This window comes from Podarcis raffonei, chromosome 12 (assembly GCF_027172205.1).
Source record: "Podarcis raffonei isolate rPodRaf1 chromosome 12, rPodRaf1.pri, whole genome shotgun sequence".
NCBI classification, from domain to species: domain Eukaryota; kingdom Metazoa; phylum Chordata; class Lepidosauria; order Squamata; family Lacertidae; genus Podarcis; species Podarcis raffonei.
The window spans coordinates 52,484,407-52,505,855 of NC_070613.1; the positions used below are offsets into that span (position 1 = coordinate 52,484,407).

Consider the following 21,449-nt stretch of genomic DNA (forward strand, 5'->3'; position numbering starts at 1 on the left):
GTGATACTAGTTAAACTTTAGCCTAAATATAGAGTTTTTAAAGCAGTGCCAGAAATTTTGTAATATTTTTTGTATCCTTTTGGAGGAAAAAAAGAGTAGCATATTTAATAAATCATTTGCCTGACAGTGATACAGCATTTAGCTACTACCGTGTTCCAGCTGGGTTTTGCGAAATATGAATGTACTTACATTGTTGTTCAACTATATTTTGCTCTTCTCATTTCTGAAGAGTAAAAATTGGGCAAAACACTTCCTGAGGTTTATCTCCTTCATTATAAAGGCAGGATTTGGTCAACTAATGGTTAACGCCTACTGATTTCAGTAATCATGTTAATCATGTCCTTATGTATCTCCCATTAATCTCAATGATATTTGAAAGGGCTTCAGTTCGTGCGAGTCATGCCTGATATCCAGAAAAAAAATTAAAACCTAAAACTTTCAGTGTTAACACATTTTTGTTAATACAGATTCATACTTAAGGCCTAAAATGTTTATCTAAACTCATTCATTTTAAATGGAATTGATGAAGAAAGCAGTATGATCTCAAAGTCATAACTTTCAAACTATGGTTGCATTTGAAGGATCATCTGTGGCCTTTTAAACCATGGTTTATAACGCTGTGGATGAGCACCATGGCTGTACATTCCTCCTTCCTTCCTTCCTTCCTTCCTTCCTTCCTCCCTCCCTCCCTCCCTCCACCCGTCACATGATCTAGTCTGAGCTTCTTGTCCTGGTTTGTTAACTGACATTAAGCCAGCTTCCCAGTTTGGATGTAATTGGGAACTCAAGCTTAACACAAGTCAAGATTTCTATACCAAGGCCAGTGGCAGCAAGGCAGGGTTGGAGTGTGCAGCCATAACTCATCCATAGTTTCACAAACCATGGTTTATGAAGTTGCAGATGACTTTCCAAATGTGTAATATTAAGTGAAACAGATTTTTTAAAAAATAGTTCATCTTTATTCTATATGTATGAAGGACTGCTCCTTTCCATTCCCTGTACTCTCTTGACATAGATAAAGAGTGCCAGGTGAATTGGAGAAGGGGGCATGTTTTATTTTTGTGCAGTTGTTGTAGTTAATATGGGCTGAATAGAGAATGTGCACATGCGGCAGTGATTGTGCACACTCCCATGGCATAGGGAATGTGCACAAAGGGACACGGATAGGAAATATTGTCAGGACAACATGCATAGGTTCCAACCTTAACTAAGGACTCTTTCCAATGCTGCAGTTATACTCATCCAACAGACTTCCTTTCATGCAGTAGAACTTCCTTTTCCTCTCCTGCCCTTCCCAGCACACCTTGCACCCTAAAAATCAGCTCCAGAGGATTCAGTAGATTTTTTTTGTAGGTATAGGCAGAGCAGAAGAAGCAGAAGTCCTGTTGCACCAACAGAACTCTGCTTCAGCTGCACTGAATACAACCCTATAATCCCAACATGTAGAAATATGACAATCATACATAGGAAATGGAAGGGTCTTCAGAAGTATCTGTAACTACTGAAATTTCAGTAAATAATTCCAAGCAAGTGGAAGTATTCACTTTGTTGGCATATAAGTATTTCATCAGTTTAATCTTCTTGGTCATCCTCTGAATCTGTGAATGGAAAGGATATTTTCCCCTATACAGTGCTTTCCCTTTAACTTTTCCTGAGCTGTTTCTTTTGGCAGTTCAGTGGATATTTAAGCCTTTCGTTGCCTTTTCTTGTTGTGGTGATTAATTGCTGTTTAGTCCCAGCCGCCTATTTTGGGTTTGAGACATCTATTTTTGTAAGAGAGAGAGATTTCAAAAACTAAAATCTGCATTTTAGTTATTGCATTATTTTCCGCCTTTAAAACGCCTGCAAATTAATTCCCAACTTGCCTTTAGTTACGCTTCAAACAGAAATGCAATTTTTACTACCTCTAAAAAGTTATATTTAAAGAATGCAGTAGATGGCAGTGTAACTATGCTGGATGATGTTGATTTTGCTTAGCTAAAGGATCTGGGAATTGACTTTTGCATTCAAACTTTGCATTAGTGCCATTTCTGCTGGGACTCAGTTACATTGCTGGTACTATGTGGCAACAATGTTCAGTTCTGCTTTTCAATTTTCACTGGGTACCATGGGAAATTGTTAGCAGAAGTTGTCAGATGGCTTTTGCTGCTTCCCTGAAGCATGGAAAGTGACCATCATGCTATGTTGAAGCCAGGGGACAGATTTTCCCTTGGCTTTGTTTCTGTACAACACAAAGCATAGCATAGTATTAGGGATGGAGCGCCTAATTGTATGCACAGTCATATGCAAACATATGTATATTCTACACACACATAAGGACATTCAGTTCACTAAGAGGCCCAACAAAGTTTGAGTTATCAATTGCATCTGATAATCAGGTTAAAGGTACTCCGAGTAGTATATTTGTTGTTGTTTAGTTGTTTAGTTGTGTCCGACTCTTCGTGACCCCATGGACCAGAGCACGCCAGGCACTCCTGTCTTCCACTGCCTCCCGCAGTTTGGTCAAACTCATTCTGGTAGCTTCGAAAACACTGTCCAACCATCTCATCCTCTGTCGTCCCCTTCTCCTTGTGCCCTCCATCTTTCCCAACATCAGGGTCTTTTCCAGGGAGTCTTCTCTTGTCATGAGGTGGCCAAAGTATTGGAGCCTCAGCTTCACAATCTGTCCTTCCAGTGAGCACTCAGGGCTGATTTCCTTAAGAATGGATAGGTTTGATCTTCTTGCACTCCATGGGACTCAAAAGAGTCTCCTTCAGCACCATAATTCAAAAGCATCAATTCTTCGGCCATCAGCCTTCTTTATGGTCCAGCTTTCACTTCCATACATCACTACTGGGAAAACCATAGCTTTTACTATACGGACTTTTGTTGGCAAGGTGATGTCTCTACTTTTTATGAGTATATATGAGATTATAATTGATTTGGAATCATCAGGGCACAATGGTCGGGTAGAATGGAAACGAGATATGTTGATGACAATTTCAGAGGAAAAACATGTCTAGATTTGGAAGAATGTCTCATGTTCTACTGTATGTATGAATTTTAAAGAGGATTTGTGAATGACGAAAAAGCCTATGGCACCAACTAGATTAAATGACAATAATTTAAAAAGGCAGGCTTGGAAGCAATTGATATAATTAAACAATCGATGGCCTTTTAATCTTCATTTGGTGGGGGTTATGCTTATTTTTACTATGCTATATATTTTTTGTGTTTTGATATTGTAAACTGCCCTGTGGTCCTAGGATGAAGGGCAGTATAGAAATGTAATTAGTAATAATAATAGTAATAGTTAAAAAATAGCTGTAGTGGTGAAAACTAGTTAAAATGTATTGTTATAGTACTGCAACATTTTTGTAGCATTGAAGAATGCTTTTGACTTCATTTTCTTGCACACGTCTAATATTTGAATAAAAGAAAAATGAATAGGAAATATCATAAAAGGTCGCAGTAGGGAAAGAAAGATCAGTGCAGAAAAATATGACATTGTGATTTTCAGAAAATTCTATCCCAGTTTATAATGCTCATTTTCAGGTTATAATGCTCATTTTCCTGGAAGTGGGTCCAAATCGCTTCCCCCTGCCCCGCCCATCCTGTTGATTTCTTTTTTATTAATAATTTTTTATTTGCAAATTTTATTTTGATTTCCCCCTGCTTATTTCTTGACATTGATTTGTGGTTCAGAGGCAACTAATACTCATTATTTTCCTTTCGTAGAGCAATAATCTGCAGATGGAAAGAATTATCCAGAATAAAGCAACAGGTTTTTGAACCGTTGCCAAACACTTAACACAGATTGCATGTTGTGAATATGGGAGTAGTGACTTTTTGTACAATCAAGCTAATTGCATCAAATGGGGGATATTCAGAAGTAGTGCACTTTTTACAGTGACAAGCCTGACCATCACTTTCACCTGGAACAGAAATAAGCATTAGCAAATTGTCCAGTGCTTAGATGGGGAGAAATTATAACAACTAATAACTGCAAACTCATAAATGAAGAGAAAGTGTAAACACTAACAAGCTGAGCTGAGCTAAGACTGAGTTAGAGAGGTATGTACTTGCAAGCCAGGAATCAGTTAGAATACCTGTTAGGCAGTACTTTGAAACAATGAATGGTGCCTGTTTGTTCTGGAATGTGAGCTAAAATGCAACCCATTTTGTAATGGATGCCCTTAACATCCCAAGTGTACAGTGTTGATTACTGGTGAAATGGAAATCTCTCTAGAAATATTTAATAGATGCATGATGAGATACACACACTTTTTGGCAGTGGGGGAACAAACAGCCAAAAAAACAGTCTTTGTTCTTGCTGTTGATCTGATGCTTTTTCTCCCCAAAATTGCTTTCCCTTTATCTTTTTGACCCCGCTTCCCAAAAAACATTGTATTATTTATATTCTCCATATAGATCTGTTTTGTCTTTATGCTCACCCAAAACCACAGAATATATTGAATATATTCAATGCTAATAGGATCAATGCTGGCCCCTTGCCCCATGTTTAGTCATCTAAGGTGGGACCAGTCATTTTTAATTAATCAGAAAAGCTTCGGGGGAAAGACATTGTGTTCCCACTGGGCCAGTCTCAAGGAAGAACACTGCTGTATCTTATTGCAGGCTTATTGTGGGCTTCTTTTCGAAATTCTTCTTTTTCAAGCCCTCTTCTGACCTGTACTTGTCAGTTAAGTGCCCCCTCCCCGCCAAACGTTAAAAAGTTCACAAAGATCACAAAAAGCCTTGAGGAATGTTCCTTCCCCGAAACCTACAAAAATAAGCTAGGCCCACCCCTAAAACAAGGTACATCCCACACATAGTTTCTGCCACCCAAATTACCACCGGAGAAGAGAGACCCTTTCTTGACCATCATTAATTAATCAGCCTTGATCGTCTTATCTTTTACTGATTCGAGCCCTTTTCAGATCTTATATGGACAAGGAGCAGAAGGTTAGGAATCCACAAGCCCAGATCTCCATACATTAATTATATTGTTTTCTCCTGCTCTGGAGGGTAGGACTCGAACCAGAGGCTTCAAGTTAAAAGAAAGGAGATTCCCTGTGCTATCAAGATTCTTGCTTTTTCTTGGACCGTGCAATTTTTCATTATCTTTCGGAATCTGCATGTTGTGAATGGATCACAGGGCAAATATTGGAGCTGTCCCTTAATTTTGCGTGTTAGTTGTAAATGGTAAAGTGCACACGCTCACTTTAAAGAATTTTGTTTCAATTAAATGCATATATGAGAGCGCCTTATCTCTGCTGATCTCCTTCTATTCTGGCCTGGTTTCAAAGCACTTAACAGAGATTACAGCAAAGTCAACAGCAGCAGAGATTGCAGCAAATCTTTGGTTTCCTAGCAGGATCACCTGTAGATTCTCGGTTTCATGCTTCATTAATATTTATTAACTTTTCCAACTCATTTTAATGCTTGTGGGAAGCCCTGTGCACATATTCTTGATCCAGTTGTGAAATAAGACAAGCGCCTGAAATTGTTGCAACAAACTTTTAAAGATAATTCCTGAAGCAGATGTTGTGCAAGCCGACATTTTTTTATTAAAAAGAACAGTAGGAAATAGTCTGTTCTTGCTTGTTTGGCCCTGGAGGAAATTAAAATGCATTTCTGTAATTTTGATCATAACTTCTACAAGTGTAGATTTTAATGTTCAAAGTATGCGGTTTGCCTGAAGAATAGGCACCTTTAGGGCTCCGCAAGCAGTTTTAAAGGACAATAAATCAAATGCCTTTGCATATTTTAGGAACACGAGTAATGTGGCAATTGTGTTATTCAATAGTTGAAGAGTTTCATTACTTTGAAAAGTAACTATGTAATAATGATATTACCAATATGCACAGTCTTGCAATCGTGTACACGCTTACTGGGAGTAGGGATGTAAGAAGGCATTGTTTTCCGTTCTGCTTTGTACCCATCATATGCAGCCCTGTTTCTCTTCTCCTGCAATTTCTCTTCTGCCCCAAACAGTGCTATTCATCCCTGTTGCAAGCTCACTTAGCTTAAGTAATTAATTATGTAACTCATATAAATTATATTGTTACATTATTCCACCCCATTCATTTCGATACAGAGTTAAATGCAATGCAAGTCTCTCACTCGGTGTGTGTGTACATTGACAGGTGTAATGTATAATTTGAGAACTGAGAGCAACAACAGCGAATACCAAATGCATTCACTGGATTGACTTCTGTTCCAGACATCAGACCAATAAGTGAACATGGGCAGTCTCCACACTGTTTTGTTTTCATCAGAATTGTCTGACATCCCTACCTGGGACTAAGTCCCATTGTACCCAGTGGTGCTTACTCCTGAGTAGACTTATTTAACATGAATTGGCAGGTGGTGATCAGGATCAGGAGATTTTACACCTTGAAGCAAACTTCAAAATGGTGTCCACACTGTTCCATGTTCAGAAGTCTGTAGCTAAGGGTGATGCCTCACTTTGCCTAATGGTAAGGTAAAGGTAAAGGGACCCCTGACTATTAGGTCCAGTCGTGGCTGACTCTGGGGTTGCGGCGCTCATCTCGCTTTATTGGCCGAGGGAGCCGGCGTACAGCATGTGGCCAGCATGACTAAGCCACTTCTGGCGAACCAGAGCAGCACACGGAAACGCCGTTTACCTTCCTGCTGGAGCAGTACCTATTTATCTACTTGCACTTTGACGTGCTTTCAAACTGCTAGGATGGCAGGAGCAGGAACTGAGCAACGGGAGCTCACACCGTCACGGGGATTCGAACCATAGACCTTCTGATCGGCAAGTCCTAGGCTCTGTGGTTTAACCCACATTGCCACCCAAATGCCCAGCAACATATTAAAAAGAGCTGAAACAGGTCACAGACAAGGGAATTCTGGACTTTTGCTCAGTATTTAATTTGATACAAGATTTTCAGTTTCAAAGTCATGTTTCATAGAACCGTAGCTGGATCAAATCTAATGTACAAAGGCATTTTAAATATGCTCCATGTTGGGGAAGAGGGTAATAACATCTGACTGATGGAGGCAGGCGAAAACATCACACCCTGCAGGAGGGTGAGAGCAGGTTTAAAACAGTAGGAATAACATAAATGTTTAATTACAATGAACAAAATATTGACTTAATGATTGCAATGGCATGCTGCTATGTTTGAGTAATTACTCCTGAACGGTTACCCAAACCTCTTTATTGCAATCATTTTTGTTTATGGGAAGAACATAAAAATCCCAGTCAGGAAGAGAAGACTCAAAATGTTCACGCAAATCAAATTGTTTTAGTCAGGGGTGGGGACTTGTAAAACTACTGATTAATATTAAATGGCCAGCAAAATGGCAACTCTGAAACTTCTTCATTGAACAGAAGGGTTTGAAATTCCCTTAAAGGCAGCAGATATGATTTCCCATTAGAAAGAGAAGGCACAGAAAAAATGTGTTCTTATGTAGCTCCCATTGGGCAGGAGAAATTTCTGGTGTTTGCACTTACAAGCCTATGGTCATATAAGTGTGCTTCCCTCCTGGACAGTTCACCCCAAATTACTATCACGTGCGAAGTATAAAACTTGTTAGCTATAGGGCAGGCTTCCTCAACCTCAGATGTTTTGAGACTACAGTTCCCATCATCCCTGACCGCAGGTCCTGCTAGCTAGGGATCATGGGAGTTGGAGGCCAAAAGCGTATGGTGGGCCGAGGTTGAGGAAATCTGCTACAGAGGATCATTAGATACAAGTAGTTTCAACATCATTCTTCTAAAATAAGACGTGCTCTTGAATTTTTTCCTAAAATGAAAATGGGCGTCATTTTGGAAGGTCCTGTTGAGGTGAAAGATATGCAAGAATCTCTAAGGGAAGTGTAAAAAATAAATAAATCCCAATGTGAGTAGCGACATCTCCCCGTTTTCCCCATACTCACTTTTAAGCATTGTTGCCAAATGTATCCTAAAGCAAAATGTGAGGAGTCAGTGAGAATGTGGAAACATCATGAAGGAACTTGAAAGGGAAGAATCTGTCAGATTAGCAACATTTCTCAGTGGTTTTTTAAACGTCTCCAAAAGCAACTTCAGGGGAAATTTGGTTTGAACCGCTAACAAGAGAAGCCTCTGCTAATAGGAGTGCCTCTCAACTCAGGTTGATTTCTGGACTGAGCTGAGTGTGTTTTTGTGTGTGTGTGGAGAAACTCCTCTCGTTTCTATGCATTTGTTTGTTTCTTCCGAAGAAAGGTGGGCACAAGGTGGTGTATATGTTTTGCAGGACAAAGCATCGGACTTTCCATACCCCAACCCATATAAATAAGAGACCAATAAGACTGGGTTTGGGGTCAAAACAAGCCACAGTTTTATTGAATACAGATGCAAGAGGTTTGGCTTGGGCAGGGGGCAATCTAGATACTTCCGGCCCGCCTGCCAGAAGTGATGCGTAGTCAATGCAGGTGGGGGTTCCTAAGACTTACATCGAATAGGGTGACCCCCACAGGGACTGCTGTCTGGGGGAGTCCCTTCGGCCCCGACCCCCCTCGGCATGTGGACATGGCCACTCCGCCCGGATCCCTTTAACAGGATACCCCTGCGTTTGGAGGGGCAGGCGGAGCCTACAACCTCCCCTCCATCCAAAACAAGGGATTGCCCCAATGCTCAACCAGTTGTGACAAATTGCTATGAGGTAGGCAAAACCACGGGACGCGGGTGGCGCTGTGGGTAAAAGCCTCAGCGCCTAGGGCTTGCCGATCGAAAGGTCGGCGGTTCGAATCCCCGCGGCGGGGTGCGTTCCCGTTGCTCGGTCCCAGCGCCTGCCAACCTAGCAGTTCGAAAGCACCCCCGGGTGCAAGTAGATAAATAGGGACCGCTTACTAGCGGGAAGGTAAACGGCGTTTCCGTGTGCGGCTCTGGCTCGCCAGAGCAACGATGTCACGCTGGCCACGTGACCCGGAAGTGTCTCCGGACAGCGCTGGCCCCCAGCCTCTTGAGTGAGATGGGCGCACAACCCTAGAGTCTGTCAAGACTGGCCCGTACGGGCAGGGGTACCTTAGGCAAAACCACTGGGTAAGAGCCAATTATCCCAGTGGGCAAATTCTTACCCAGCCCCGTAAAGAACGGTGACCACCATAGCAACAGCAAAATCATTGCCTCTCAGTGTAAACTGAGGGTGGGATGGGGAAAAACCCGGTGCAGGAACAAGCAGGCTGAGCCCCAGGTGCTGGCTGCTTAAATGGGCAGGGGGCGGATCTGAGGGAAGCCCACAGTTGGCTCCATTGGCTCCGCCCCCTGGCACAGCCCACATCCCAGGCTGCATCCCCATTCGCCAATGCAGGGTTCAGGCTAAGATCCGGCTCCTGATAGGCTTATGCTGCCTATCAGGAAGGGCACTGCCGTTTGAATTCCACCATCGCTGCCCCAGTGAAGCCTCTTCCGTCCAGCAGTGCTGCCGTACCAAGAGATGTAAGTGGACTTACCTCACCCAATTTATCATCACAGCAACTCTGTAACATAGGTTAGGTTGGAAGATGGTGACCAGTCCAGTATGATTCATGGCTGAGGCAGTTGTGTTTAGCAGCAACTGGGTGGAATTGTGCATTGTGGTGTGGCAGGTAAGCCTCTTGCTAACCAATTACTTGCTGGCCTAAGAACTCTGAGGATTAGCTGTAAGTACGGAGCGCCTGAATTCAGCTTTCAGATCTTAATATACAACCTGCTCGCAGGAAAAGAAACAACAACTGTTCTTCTTGTTGCTGTACCAGCTATTGTCCTGATACCCCCAACCCCCTTTGCCACTTTTTACGCTAGCGACCACAACCATCTAATTTCCCCCCCCTGAACAGCACCACACATATGCAAACACAATGACCATATGTATTTTATTTGCACATGCATGTGAAATTAAAAAGGCAATGAGCAGCAGTTGCCGTCTGGAAATGGTGGGCCAACCAAGAATAATTAAATTAAAGGTAAAGCGCCCCTGGACGGTTAGGTCCAGTGAAAGGCACCTATAGGGTGCTGCGCTCACCTCGCTTTTCAGGCCAAGGGAGCCGCCGTTTGTCCACAGACAGCTTTCCGGGACAGAGGCTGAAGGGGGAAATAGACACTGTGGATCCCTCAAACCAAACACCAACCCAGATATCTGCTCCCATGCACATCTATGTATTGTAGCATCCAATCCTCCCTCAAGTCCCCTTCAAGTTACTGGAACACCAGTCCAAAAAAAATTCATCTTAAGGACTTTGCAAATTGCGATGCGAGTATATCAGAAATGCACTCTTCACGGAGATTTCTTTTTCACTTGCAGATGGGCTTCTTCCGCAGAAAATACAAAGAGATCATTGAGGCTGAGAAGAACAGGCAAGAGAATGAAGACAGCTGGGACTGGGTGCAGAAAAGTCAGTAAACCTCTGGAGGGAAACCTTGAAAGCCCGTTCATGTGATACACACTCGCTACCCTATTGATCCTGCTCTTGTATCTTCCATATGTGGAAGAAGGAATCTTCTCCAGATTTTTCGGAGGCCCTGTTGTTCATCATCATCTTAAGCTAGGGAATGTATCCTGAGGCAACCACTGCAGGCATGTCAGGTGACTGGAGCAATTTGTACTTTCTGGAAGAGATGAACCTTGATAACTGAGCTGCAGTGCAGAACAATATTTATGAATCCAACACTTGTGGTATATACCCTCAGGGGAAGACTGTTGCCTAAAAAAAGTATTTTTTATAAATATAAGCTTTTTATACTGATTTTGACTTTTTATATATTTGTATCAATGTTTTATGTTTTCTATTGAATAGCTTTATATATATATATAGTTCACTAACAGTGCAGTCTTGTACACGTCTACTTACAAGTAAGTCCATTGAATTCAATGGGACTTCCCTCCAGGTAAGCGGGTATAGGACCGCAGCTTAAAGCACTGATATCCAGCTGAAGTCTTGGACATGCATATATCATCCATACTGTACATTTGAACTTCAGTGCAGAAGTGGCAAGCAGATGAAACGAGATGAAACACCCTATGGACGCAATCCACTGGCCTTGGTGATGTTGTGGCACTAAGCCAAAATCCTTTCATTAAAAAGGTGTGGGGGGGGAGGGAATTTGAGTTGGGAGCTAAAGAACCATAAATGCTGCTCACATTGGATTTTGTGTGTGTGTGTGATTCTGCTTTTCAGGGATCTGTCTATAAAGTATGTCACATTCTGGTTTTGTTTTGAAAAATACACTGCCCTTTTAAATCTCCCTTCCCACTTGGGTGCAGATATGTCACGCCATCCTTCCCTAGGAGACCCTTTTCTAAAATACAGTGGTGCCCCGCAAGACGAACGCCTCGCAAGACGGAAAACCCGCTAGACGAAAGGGTTTTCCGTTTTGGAGGCGCTTCGCAAAACGAATTTCCCTATGGGCTTCCTTCGCAAGACGAAAGCCCATAGGGAAATCTCCGGGACAGCGGGGAAGCGCAGCGCGTCTTCCCCACTGTCCTCGGACCTCCTCCGAAGGCTGGCGGTGGGGCGGAGAGAGCTTCTCCCCGCGCCAGCCTTCGGATGGCTGTCCTGAAGACTTGCGGTGGGAGGAGGGTTTTCCTTCCCACCGCCAACATTCAGAATGCTGTTCTGAATGTTGGCGGTGGGGAGGAAAAACCCTCCTCCCACCGCAAGCCCCGGGAACAGAGGAGAAGCGCTGCGCGCCTTCCCCTCTGTTCCCGTACCTGTCCTGAAGGCTTGCGGTGGGGAGAAAAGCCCTTCTCCCCAACGCCAGCCTGGCAAGCGGTCTCCATAGGAACGCATTAATTGATTTTCAATGCATTCCTATGGGAAACCGTGCTTCGCAAGACGAAAAACTCGCAAGAAGAAAAAACTTGTGGAACGAATTAATTTCGTCTTGCGAGGCACCACTGTAAGAAGCAGCACTTTTACAATTTCCAGAACAATTTCCTCAGCAGTGTTTTTAGGTAGGACTTGAGTGATACCATTTCTTTGCACTTCAAGCATGGCTTGGGTAGCGAGTGATGCACCAAACTGAATACAGCCCCTCCTGGTTTTGCAGTCTCAGGCAGGCAGCACAGACAGGAGGCATTCTGAAACTTTGTCGACAGCTTCTGAGCTGTGCTTAGTATAAGAGGGTTGAATATGGAGCCAGCCTGATGTGTAAGGGCAGGATTCAGGCTGACAAATTCAGAAAACCCATTTAGAATAAAATAAGAAACTTTCTTCTTCTTCTTCTTTGCAATTTCCTCCCCCTAAATGGTTGATCTATTTTTTACTTTTTAATGTACCATCCTCTGTCTAGAACAAAGATGAAGGAAAATCAGAGGTCATGGGAAAAGAAGGCATGGGTTGAGGGATGTAAAGAAGCTGTATTTAATGGCAGAGTATGGAGAAGGGCAGAGATGCTCAGTTGCGGAACATCTGTCCCACATGCCTAAAATCCTAGGTTCAGTAACTGCCAGGAGTTCCCCTGTCTGAAACTTTGGAGAGCTTCTTCTGTTCATTGAAGATTAGTCAGATGGACCAATGGTCTGATTCCTATGTTCCTCAAATGGATGCTGTAACAGTACAATTCTGTACATGTCTACTCAGAACAGGGGTGGCTCATCCCATTTCACCACTTTAGGCAAAACGGGGAGGTACTGTGCCCGCTCCACTGCCCCTCTGCCCAAACCTCACTTACTGGGGTTGCAGGGCGGCAGCTTCCGGCAAAACTAGCCGACTTCTTGCGAGATTGCATGTAAGTTCCATGAGATCTTGCAAGATCTTGCTGGAAGCTGCTGCTTCTCCTCCCTTCTCTAGTGGCAGGGATGGGCACCTGCCTCAGTCTGCCTCATGGCTGAGCCAGCCCTGACCCAGACGTCCCATGGAGTTCAATGGAGATTACTGTCAGCTGCCTGGTTCTAGGACTGCAGCCTAAATGATTGTGCTGCATGTCTATCAAAATCACTTTGCTCCCCCCTCTCAATGTGTGGCATGCTTTATAGATGACAAAACTATTCCTTGCAACCAAATGACAGGGACTGTCGCTCATTTCGGCTTCTATGTACCCTTGTTCGTAGGGCATATTGCACTGAAGAAAGCAGCAATGAATGTCTTCCTTTGGCTACCCTGACTTCACTGATATGTAGTCCTTTGTCAATGGGAAGGAACGGGGGAGTCAAGATCTTATAAATATAAACAAAAGAAACTCCCATTATCTAATGCCTGGTTATTTTATGATTGTTTATCTGTCACTTTCCCTGTTACCACCTATCTTTTGTTTTGTTCTTGTGACTGCTGTCCAAGGTCAGATGAGAAACCTATGCTTAGGTAAAGAAATATTCCCATGGTTCAGCTGAGATTTATATATAAGTCCAGCAGTTTACACATTGGACCTCACTGGTTATCAGTAAGGTTTCATTAGCAGAATTTGCTGCATGTCCCTCTATGTAAATAAGGCTAGATTAAGATTGGGCATACACTGGCAATAGAAATTTTCATCAGGTTTGTTGACAAATTACAATAGGAGGTAGTGGTGTTCAGCACAAGAAAACAGGTATTTATGTTTAGCGCATGAATTCATCTCTCATAATGTTTAAAACAATCACACGTTACATTAAGATGGGAGATGTATTAACTTCAGGTGCCTTTCTTGGTAAAACAAAAATCTTCTCTTTGGTAATGATTCTTTAACATGTTTTCTTGCAGCTCCATCCTAATGGATTATAGCATGGTGAATTCTTAAGTGACTGTTGGGAATAGCTCAGTCCTCACTTTGGGGTTGTACTGTCTTAATGTCATTTGGGAATGAGATTGCCTGAAACAATATACACATATCTATGCAGTGTAAATTTCAGAGTTTTATGGAACCATGTGGAAGAGGAGGCCAGTTTTCAAGTAACTGCCATGACTTTCTGAATGCCTTGCTATGTTTGGCCAAGGTGGCACTACCAAACACATGAGGCTGATCATAGCTCATCTACTCCAGCAAGTTCTAGGAGTGACTTACCAAGGAGGCTGGTGGGGTTCTTTCCAAACCCTCCTACCTGAGTTCCGTTGTGCTGTGATCTTTTGAACCTGTGGCTTTTTCCATGCCAGGTATATTCTCTGCCTCTGAGGTCTGTACCATTTAACAATGACACTTCCGAATTAGCTCTTCAGTTGAAACATGCGTTAGGTTTTACATAGCCAACCACGTAGTCATGCGCATTCAGTTGGTTGGAGCTTCTTCCTAGTGTCTGAAGGGAAATGCAGGCAGTGTCTGGCAACTTCTTTGGATGTTACAAAGAATGTGCAAATGGCTACAAGTTCAACTGTGGTACTTCTACAGTATACCGCAAGGTGGCATCCTGGCCTTATGACTCAGGAGCAAGACTAGCTTGAATGTGCTCTTTGCATATCAGTGGCCGTCATGCCTCTCATTCACTTGTAAGAAGCATGTGGAATCCTTATTCCGCCCACAATTTTTTGCTCTGGAGCTTTCCCTGCTCTTTAAAGCTCAATCAGAGCAAACAGCAATCCACAGAAGACACAAATTGCTCCAATTCAGCTTTAACTCTTTGTATTGCGGCTAATTTCCACCAGCCCAGACTTTCGGTTTGTGAGCTTTCACTTTATATCACCAAACATTGTGACATTATTAATGATAAGTTTTAAAAGATTAAGAGCACCTCCAGCATCCAATTACACGACGTCTCTTTGATGATTTGCATATACTAACAAACCATAGACATGAGGAGGAAATTGAAACCATGATAGTTCCCAAAGAAAACTCACACAAAACCACAGAAATATTTATTTGCCATTGCAATATTTTTTTGTACAGTCTACAAAATTTTCCTCAAGGATTGTAACATGAATTCCTGAGCAGATAACCAATATAGTTTTTAATGTGGAATAAACCATTGCTTCAAAATCGGCATGCAAAATCAGCATGCTAAGTGACCCAGGAAGTAAAATAAGATTGTTTCAATATTACAAAGTTATACCTCAGCACATTAAAAGAAGCAGCTATGCAATACCACAGACTGCCCCTTCTAACCACCAGCTGGTCTTGTTAATGGACAAATATTAATATTGACAAATTTAATTGGTATATTAAAGAATGGCCTTCAGTCGCACTATTATATGTAAGAATTAGATCAAATTTTATCCTGGTGGGATCCTACTGATTTGATTGTTTATGTGCCAGGAGAGGCTTTGGTTCCACATGTCTGCTTATTTTCACAAGCTGAGAGACATGTTGAAATATTATTAATATTATTAGCCAATGTATCATAAAAAGTAACAATCAAGCACAGAAATGTTTGCATTCTGTTTTCTGCACTTTCTCTGCAAATCTTCAGAATTTGTCCCCAAAGGCCAAAACAAGGTCTCTGTAAAAACAACAGCAACAATTAATTAAAGCATAGAAAATGTGCTGCCCTTCTGTGGCACCCAAAATTAGCTCCTGGAGCTGCCACCTCACATTGCCTAATGTCGATAGCCAGGGATGATGGACTTTATAGTCCAAAATATCTGCAGGGCACCAGGTTATTTCAGCGCCCCTCCCTCAAAACCTAGAATTTGGCTGGATTATTGATTACATTTAAGGACGAAGAAACACAAATCTTCAGCTATGTGTAGTTTATCTGTGATCTGTTGGCTTTTGGTTTTGTGTTTACAAATGACTGCAATCTAATGCAGAAAACTGATGTGGAAGTACCTTCCTCTTTTATTGTGCAGGGCAGAAAGGTGTGTGTGTGTGTGTGTGTGTGTGTGTGTGTGTGTGTGTGTAAAATACGTGTAGGGTAGTCACTTATGCATTGCCAAAAATGAGCATTAAAAAAGACACAGATTTTCATATATATGCATGCACAGAGAAAGAGAGTGTGTGCAAATTTAGAAATTATTACAGTAACTCAAATAGAAATACATCTCACCATAGCAAGGAAGATTGTGACAGGTGACCTGTGAGCCTGCTCAGTCTGCTGTCGAAGTGCCAACTGTTGACAGACAACTTCAAGACCCCCCCCCCCGCTCTCCCTTCTTAAGTTCCTTTATTTTTAAACAGGACTTGGACTGACAGCCCTTCAACAGAGGGCAATCCTCTGTACGATCGGCCATGTGGCCACCCTAATTCTGTCTGTACATATTTTATAGTGGTTGGTCTGGAGCCAGGGGTTAGAAACCTCGCCCACCCATGCTGGTCTTCTGCTATAGATTGCAGCTTTTGTGGCTGCATTTTGGCAATTACATGTGCCCGAGTAGCACAGGTAGTTTGGCCATGTGAAAAAAGAGGGGAGGGAAGTTCACCAGCACTGCATTGAGTTTGTTAGATATTTTATAGCTCAGAGGCCACAAACTGTTTTCTATGTTTCCTTCTTATGGCTCTGCCTTTTGGTTTCTTTGCAATTCCTCTGTGATTGCTTTTTAGTTCCAGTTATAAAAAAAATAATCAGATTTTACAGAGGTATCCACACAGATATATCAAAGAATAAATACTTCCAGCGTTCTTTAAACCTTTCACAGTTATATTTATTATTATCAATTGACTTTAATTAACACCAGTAATGTAAACAGACGCCATGCGATGGCATAGTGTCTTTCAAGTAAGCACAAATGTGTGAACTGTGTGTGTGAAAGTGTGTAGAGAGTGGCTTTATGGGTTCCAGATCAGTACAAATTTTGCAGACAAGAATCAAACTATGACTTCAGGGTTTTTAAGCTAATGGAAGCTAAATCATGATCTGTGCCTTGCTTCCTTGTGGCTCGTTCTGCAATCTATAAAGTTCTAGGTGACACAGCAAATATTTTCTGATGTTACCCTGCAATTGAAGAAATATGCAATTTATAGTTCAATTGTAAGTGTGTACCTGTCTAAGTCCTTCCAACACTCCCATTACAAATCCCAGTGAAAAGGGAATTTTACCTGCCCTTCCAAAATGTATTAAGAAAACTCAAGTCATTGTTGGTTGATATCAATGTTATTTATACTTGAGTCGACCCATTTAAAAGAGTGCACCCAGGTAAGTAAATTTCATTGATCTCAGTCAGCTCAGTGTATGTCTAACCACATATCACCCATTATCTTCAAATCCCATATCTGAACAAGAAATCGGTGGAGACTAGATTTTCCTATGATTAATGGAGGTTTTAGTAGTTTTGTTATATATGTTTATTCTGTGATGCACATACAGTTGTTGGTTATCTGTGACACCAGAATAGCATTCCATCCTCATTCCACAATTTCAGAATACGGCCATCAAAATACACAATGCATTCATTCTCATATTGAAGTCCTCATCTTCTCTTTTTCATGGAAGTGCTCTTAAAAAAATAATTCTCCCAAGAGTAGTTAGAGCGAACCGCTTTTGCTGGTTCGATCCATATAATCCAATGTCTGGTCTGCCACCACTATGCTAATTCCAAGTGACCTTAATGAAATGTGGATTTTGTTTTTCTATTTAAAGTGTAACTTGAAGCTAATTAAAATGCTCAGGAAACATCACATGGCATGTCCGGACAGGCTCTTGGTAGGTTTGAATTCTCCACTTCATGTTAGCAATCACTGCCCTGCACATAAAAACCTAGCATGTCAGGAAGAAGCAATTTAGCATAGATTTTTATGTGAACCAGTATTGTAAATTGCAGTCCCTACATGCGGTTTGAACTGAAGAGCTATGTTCCAGGAAGAACTCCTCCATGTGCTTTTTCTGCTTATAGATGGGCTTCTCAGTAGTACCATATTTTTACCAAATTGCAATTCTGCACATTCTGTACTAGATGGGAAGGTTTGTTGTTGTTTAGTCGTGTCTGACTCTTCATGACCCCATGGACCAGAGCATGCCAGGCACTCCTGTCTTCCACTGCTTCCCGCAGTTTGGTCAAACTCATACTGGTAGCTTTGAGAACACTGTCCAACCATCTCATCCTCTGTCGTCCCCTTCTCCTTGTGCCCTCCATCTTTCCCAACATCAGCGTCAGATGGGAAGGTATTAGTATTTAACTAATACAAGCTAACTAATACAATACAAGGGACTCGGGTGGCACTGTGGGTTAAACCACAGAGCCTAGGACTTGACGATCAGAAGGTCGGTGGTTTGAATCCCCACGACGGGGTGAGCTCCTGTTGCTCCATCCCTGCTCCTGCGAACCTAGCAGTTCGAAAGCACGTCAAAGTGCAAGTAGATCAATAGGTACCGCTCCGGCAGGAAGGTAAACGGCATTTCCGTGTGCTGCTCTGGTTCGCCAGAAGTGGCTTAGTTATGCTGGCCACATGACCCACCCGGAAGCTGTATGCCGGCTCCCTTGGCCAATAAAGTGAGATGAGCGCCGCAACCCCAGAGTCAGTCACAACTGGACCTAATGGTCAGGGCCCCTTTACCTTTACCTTTCATACAAGCTGCAAAGGGGGGGGGGAAGGTTTCACAGCTTGATTTTTTGCCTTCATTTATGGCCAATCCTTGGTGTAGCAGCACATAGCAGAGAAGACATGCGAAGTGTCAAAGCCTTGGGGCACATGTTTGAATATAAAGGAAGCCATTGTATCATTTTCACTCACTTGCTAAACATTTCACTCCAACTGTAAAATTGTTAACTTTTGATGGATTTATTTGGGCTGAAGCATATGTTGTCTTGTTATTATCATTGTCACCTGTATTTACCGACTGTGTGTTCACTTCTATTTTAATACACTTGCACTGTTTTGGAAATTTCAGGTTTTAAAAAAGAGAGAGATAGAAACTTTTGGTGAATAATAAAAATGCCTGCAAAAATTATTATAATAAGTTGAATGTTGTGTAACTTTGCCAATCAACACACACAAACACACCCAGGAAATATCACATTTCTGTATGGAAAGTAGAGCCCAAGGAGCCCTCCTTTCAGAAGAAGGATTTTTCTGAAAGAAGTGAAGCGGAAGCCAAACTACCAGTAATTGGTCGAAGCATTAAGGTCAGTTAATACCTTTCCTGTTATGGTGAAGCATTTAATAATCATAATAGTCTTATTTCCCCAGCCACTCTGCGTGGCTCCCAACAGAATACGAAAAACAGAATAAAACTTCAAACATTAAAAACTTCCCTAAACAGGGCTGCCTTCAGATGTCTTCTAAAAGTCAGATAGTTGTTTATTTCCTTGCATCTGATGGCAGGGCATTCCACAGGGTGGGTGCCACTACCAAGAAGTCCCTCTGCCTGGTTCCCTGTAACCTCACTTCTCGCAGGGAGGGAACTGCCAGAAGGCCTTCGGTGCTGGATCTCAGTGTCTGGGCAGAATGATGGGGGTGGAGACGCTCCTTCAGGTATACTGGACCGAGGCCATTTAGGGCTTTAAAGGTCAACACCAACATTTTTAATTGTGCTCGGAAACGTACTGGGAGCCAATGTAGGTCTTTCAGGACTGGTGTAATATAGTCTCGGTGACCACTCCCAGTCACTAGTCTAGCTGCTGCATTCTGGATTAATTGCAGCTTCCTGGCCACCTTCAAAGGAAGCCCCATGTAGAGCACATTGCAGTAGTCCAAGCGGGAGATAACCAGAGCATGCACCACTCTGGTGAGACAGTCCGCAGGCAGATAGGGTCTCAGCCTCCGTACCAGATGGAGCTGGTAAACAGCTGCCCTGGACACAGAATTGACCTGTGCCTCCATGGACAGCTGTGAGTCCTAAATGACTCCCAGGCTGCGCACCTGGTTCTTCAGGGGCACAGTTACCCCATTCAGGACCAAGGAGTCCTCCACACTCACCCACCCCCTGTCCCCCTAAAACAGTACTTCTGTCTTGTCAACCTCAATCTGTTAGCCGCTATCCATCCCCCAACCACCTCCAGACACAAACCCAGGAATACCATTCCTCTTTCAAAGCACAAGACTTGAGAGATTGTTGTGGGACACATCATCCCGGAGCAAAGGATGGCACTGCACATTTGTGTTGTCTCCCAAATAAAACGGAAGCAAACGACATTTTTCAGAAACATGTTCAGCAGGGTTGAAAAACACTTTGCTTTCCCTTATCATGCTATTTTTCTACGTACAGGGAAGATGTTCAAATGTGCTACAGCCACTCTTCCCCTCAAGCCTTACGTGACAGAGCCCCTGGAAAGGTTTCCTGCTAAGGACTTCACCGCAGTTCCCCTTGTCCTGCAGCTTTCTCCTGGGAAAAACCACTCTTTAGTGCTCAGTCGGAGCCAACAGCAATTCAGATTCTTTTCCAATTGATGCTTTGATTTAGCACACAAGAGGTTTTTTAATGGGAAAGGAGAGGGGCAAGGGGGAAAATAATAATAATAAAGCACAGGTCAAGCTGAAAACTGCTCAGACTCATGCTTTCTATGAACGGGACAAGTGCGAGTGAGGACAAGCCCTAAGAATCCATCATGGTTGTAGTTTGTCTGGTAACAAATGCTTTCAGGGCTCTGCCACACATATCCTACATGCCTCAGATCATTGTGTTTCACTCTTGTAGCCTTATACCTGTTGAACTTTCAGTGTACTGTCCTTATCTATGAAGGTTTCCGGTTCTAGAGGTGGCTTTTGCTGCTCCCTGAGCCATTGTTCATTGTCTGCTGTTTTAAAAAATGTGTCCTGAAATATGCATCCAGTCCTGAAAAAAAACAATTGATTACAGTGAAATTATTCATCGTAATGTTGATTATTGTTAGGTTTTGAACTTTTGAACTTATTCCTCTTCCTGCCCAACAGGCTTGTTACCTTCTCTAGACACTGCTATGCAGTACTCATAATTCAAAGGCTGTGCATTATTCTGAGGCACACAAGATAACTTAAAGCTCACATCTGTTATCAGTTTTCCCTTCATTTGTTTAACCACTGGGATCCTGGCATAAATTGAAGTGTCTTTTATAAATGAGAAGTCATTTGACAAGGTGTAGGTGGCTAGGTGACTTTATTCTATAAGGAATTCAAAGAGAATTATATATTGTGTTTTTGTGGGCTAAAATGTCAGTCCTATGCACAATTGCCTGGGAGTAAGTCCCAGGCTTACTTCAAATTAAACATGCATAGTGTAGGAGGGTGTCATGCCGTTATTCAGCTTGCATCATTAAAGTATCTCGTTATCACCTGGAGAAATAATATTTAAAGAGGGAAAGGGTAGCAAAAAGAGTTGGCTGATTGGCTGCTAGGCAGCTGAAAAAAGTAAGGGCTGGATGAGAAACAACCATTGAGTAACCATTGCTGAACATCATATGATCTTTCCTCTCAAAGATTTAGCACTCAGTGATTTGTAGATGAGAACCAATGTGGAGACTCAACAGAAATGATGCCTGTGGATTCAGTCAATCGGTATGGGAAGAATGGGGCTTGCGTTGTGTGCCAGGAGGCAGAGGGAGTCAGCACAGCCCCACTCCTTGCTCACACATTGATTGGACACGGGGGGGGGGGGATAATTTTTAAAGAGGGTTTTTAAGTTCAGTCATCCAGAGCCTGCATCACTTCAGAATGCAGTTGGGGCACTTACTGTTAGGTTTCTGTTTGTGCCACTGAGCAGTGTTTTGGAGTCACAAGACTCTGTTTACATTCCAGAGAT

General features: G+C 42.6%; 1 protein-coding gene and 1 long non-coding RNA gene across 2 annotated transcripts in view; both read left to right on the plus strand.

The window, feature by feature from the left end:
• ITGA9 (integrin subunit alpha 9) overlaps nt 1–10,698 on the plus strand; it is a 227,546-nt gene extending 216,848 nt beyond the window's left edge. Inside the window, 1 exon segment of the mRNA XM_053359512.1 lies at nt 10,257–10,698. Within this exon segment, the coding sequence (XP_053215487.1) occupies nt 10,257–10,355 (99 nt within the window). The 3' untranslated portion in view covers nt 10,356–10,698.
• Nucleotides 10,699–11,010: 312 nt separating this feature from the next.
• Nucleotides 11,011–13,735, plus strand: LOC128398440 (uncharacterized). The gene is made up of 2 exons (XR_008327112.1): nt 11,011–11,261; nt 11,857–13,735. It is a non-coding gene; the product is annotated as an uncharacterized LOC128398440 (long non-coding RNA).
• The last annotated feature ends 7,714 nt before the right edge of the window (nt 13,736–21,449 follow it).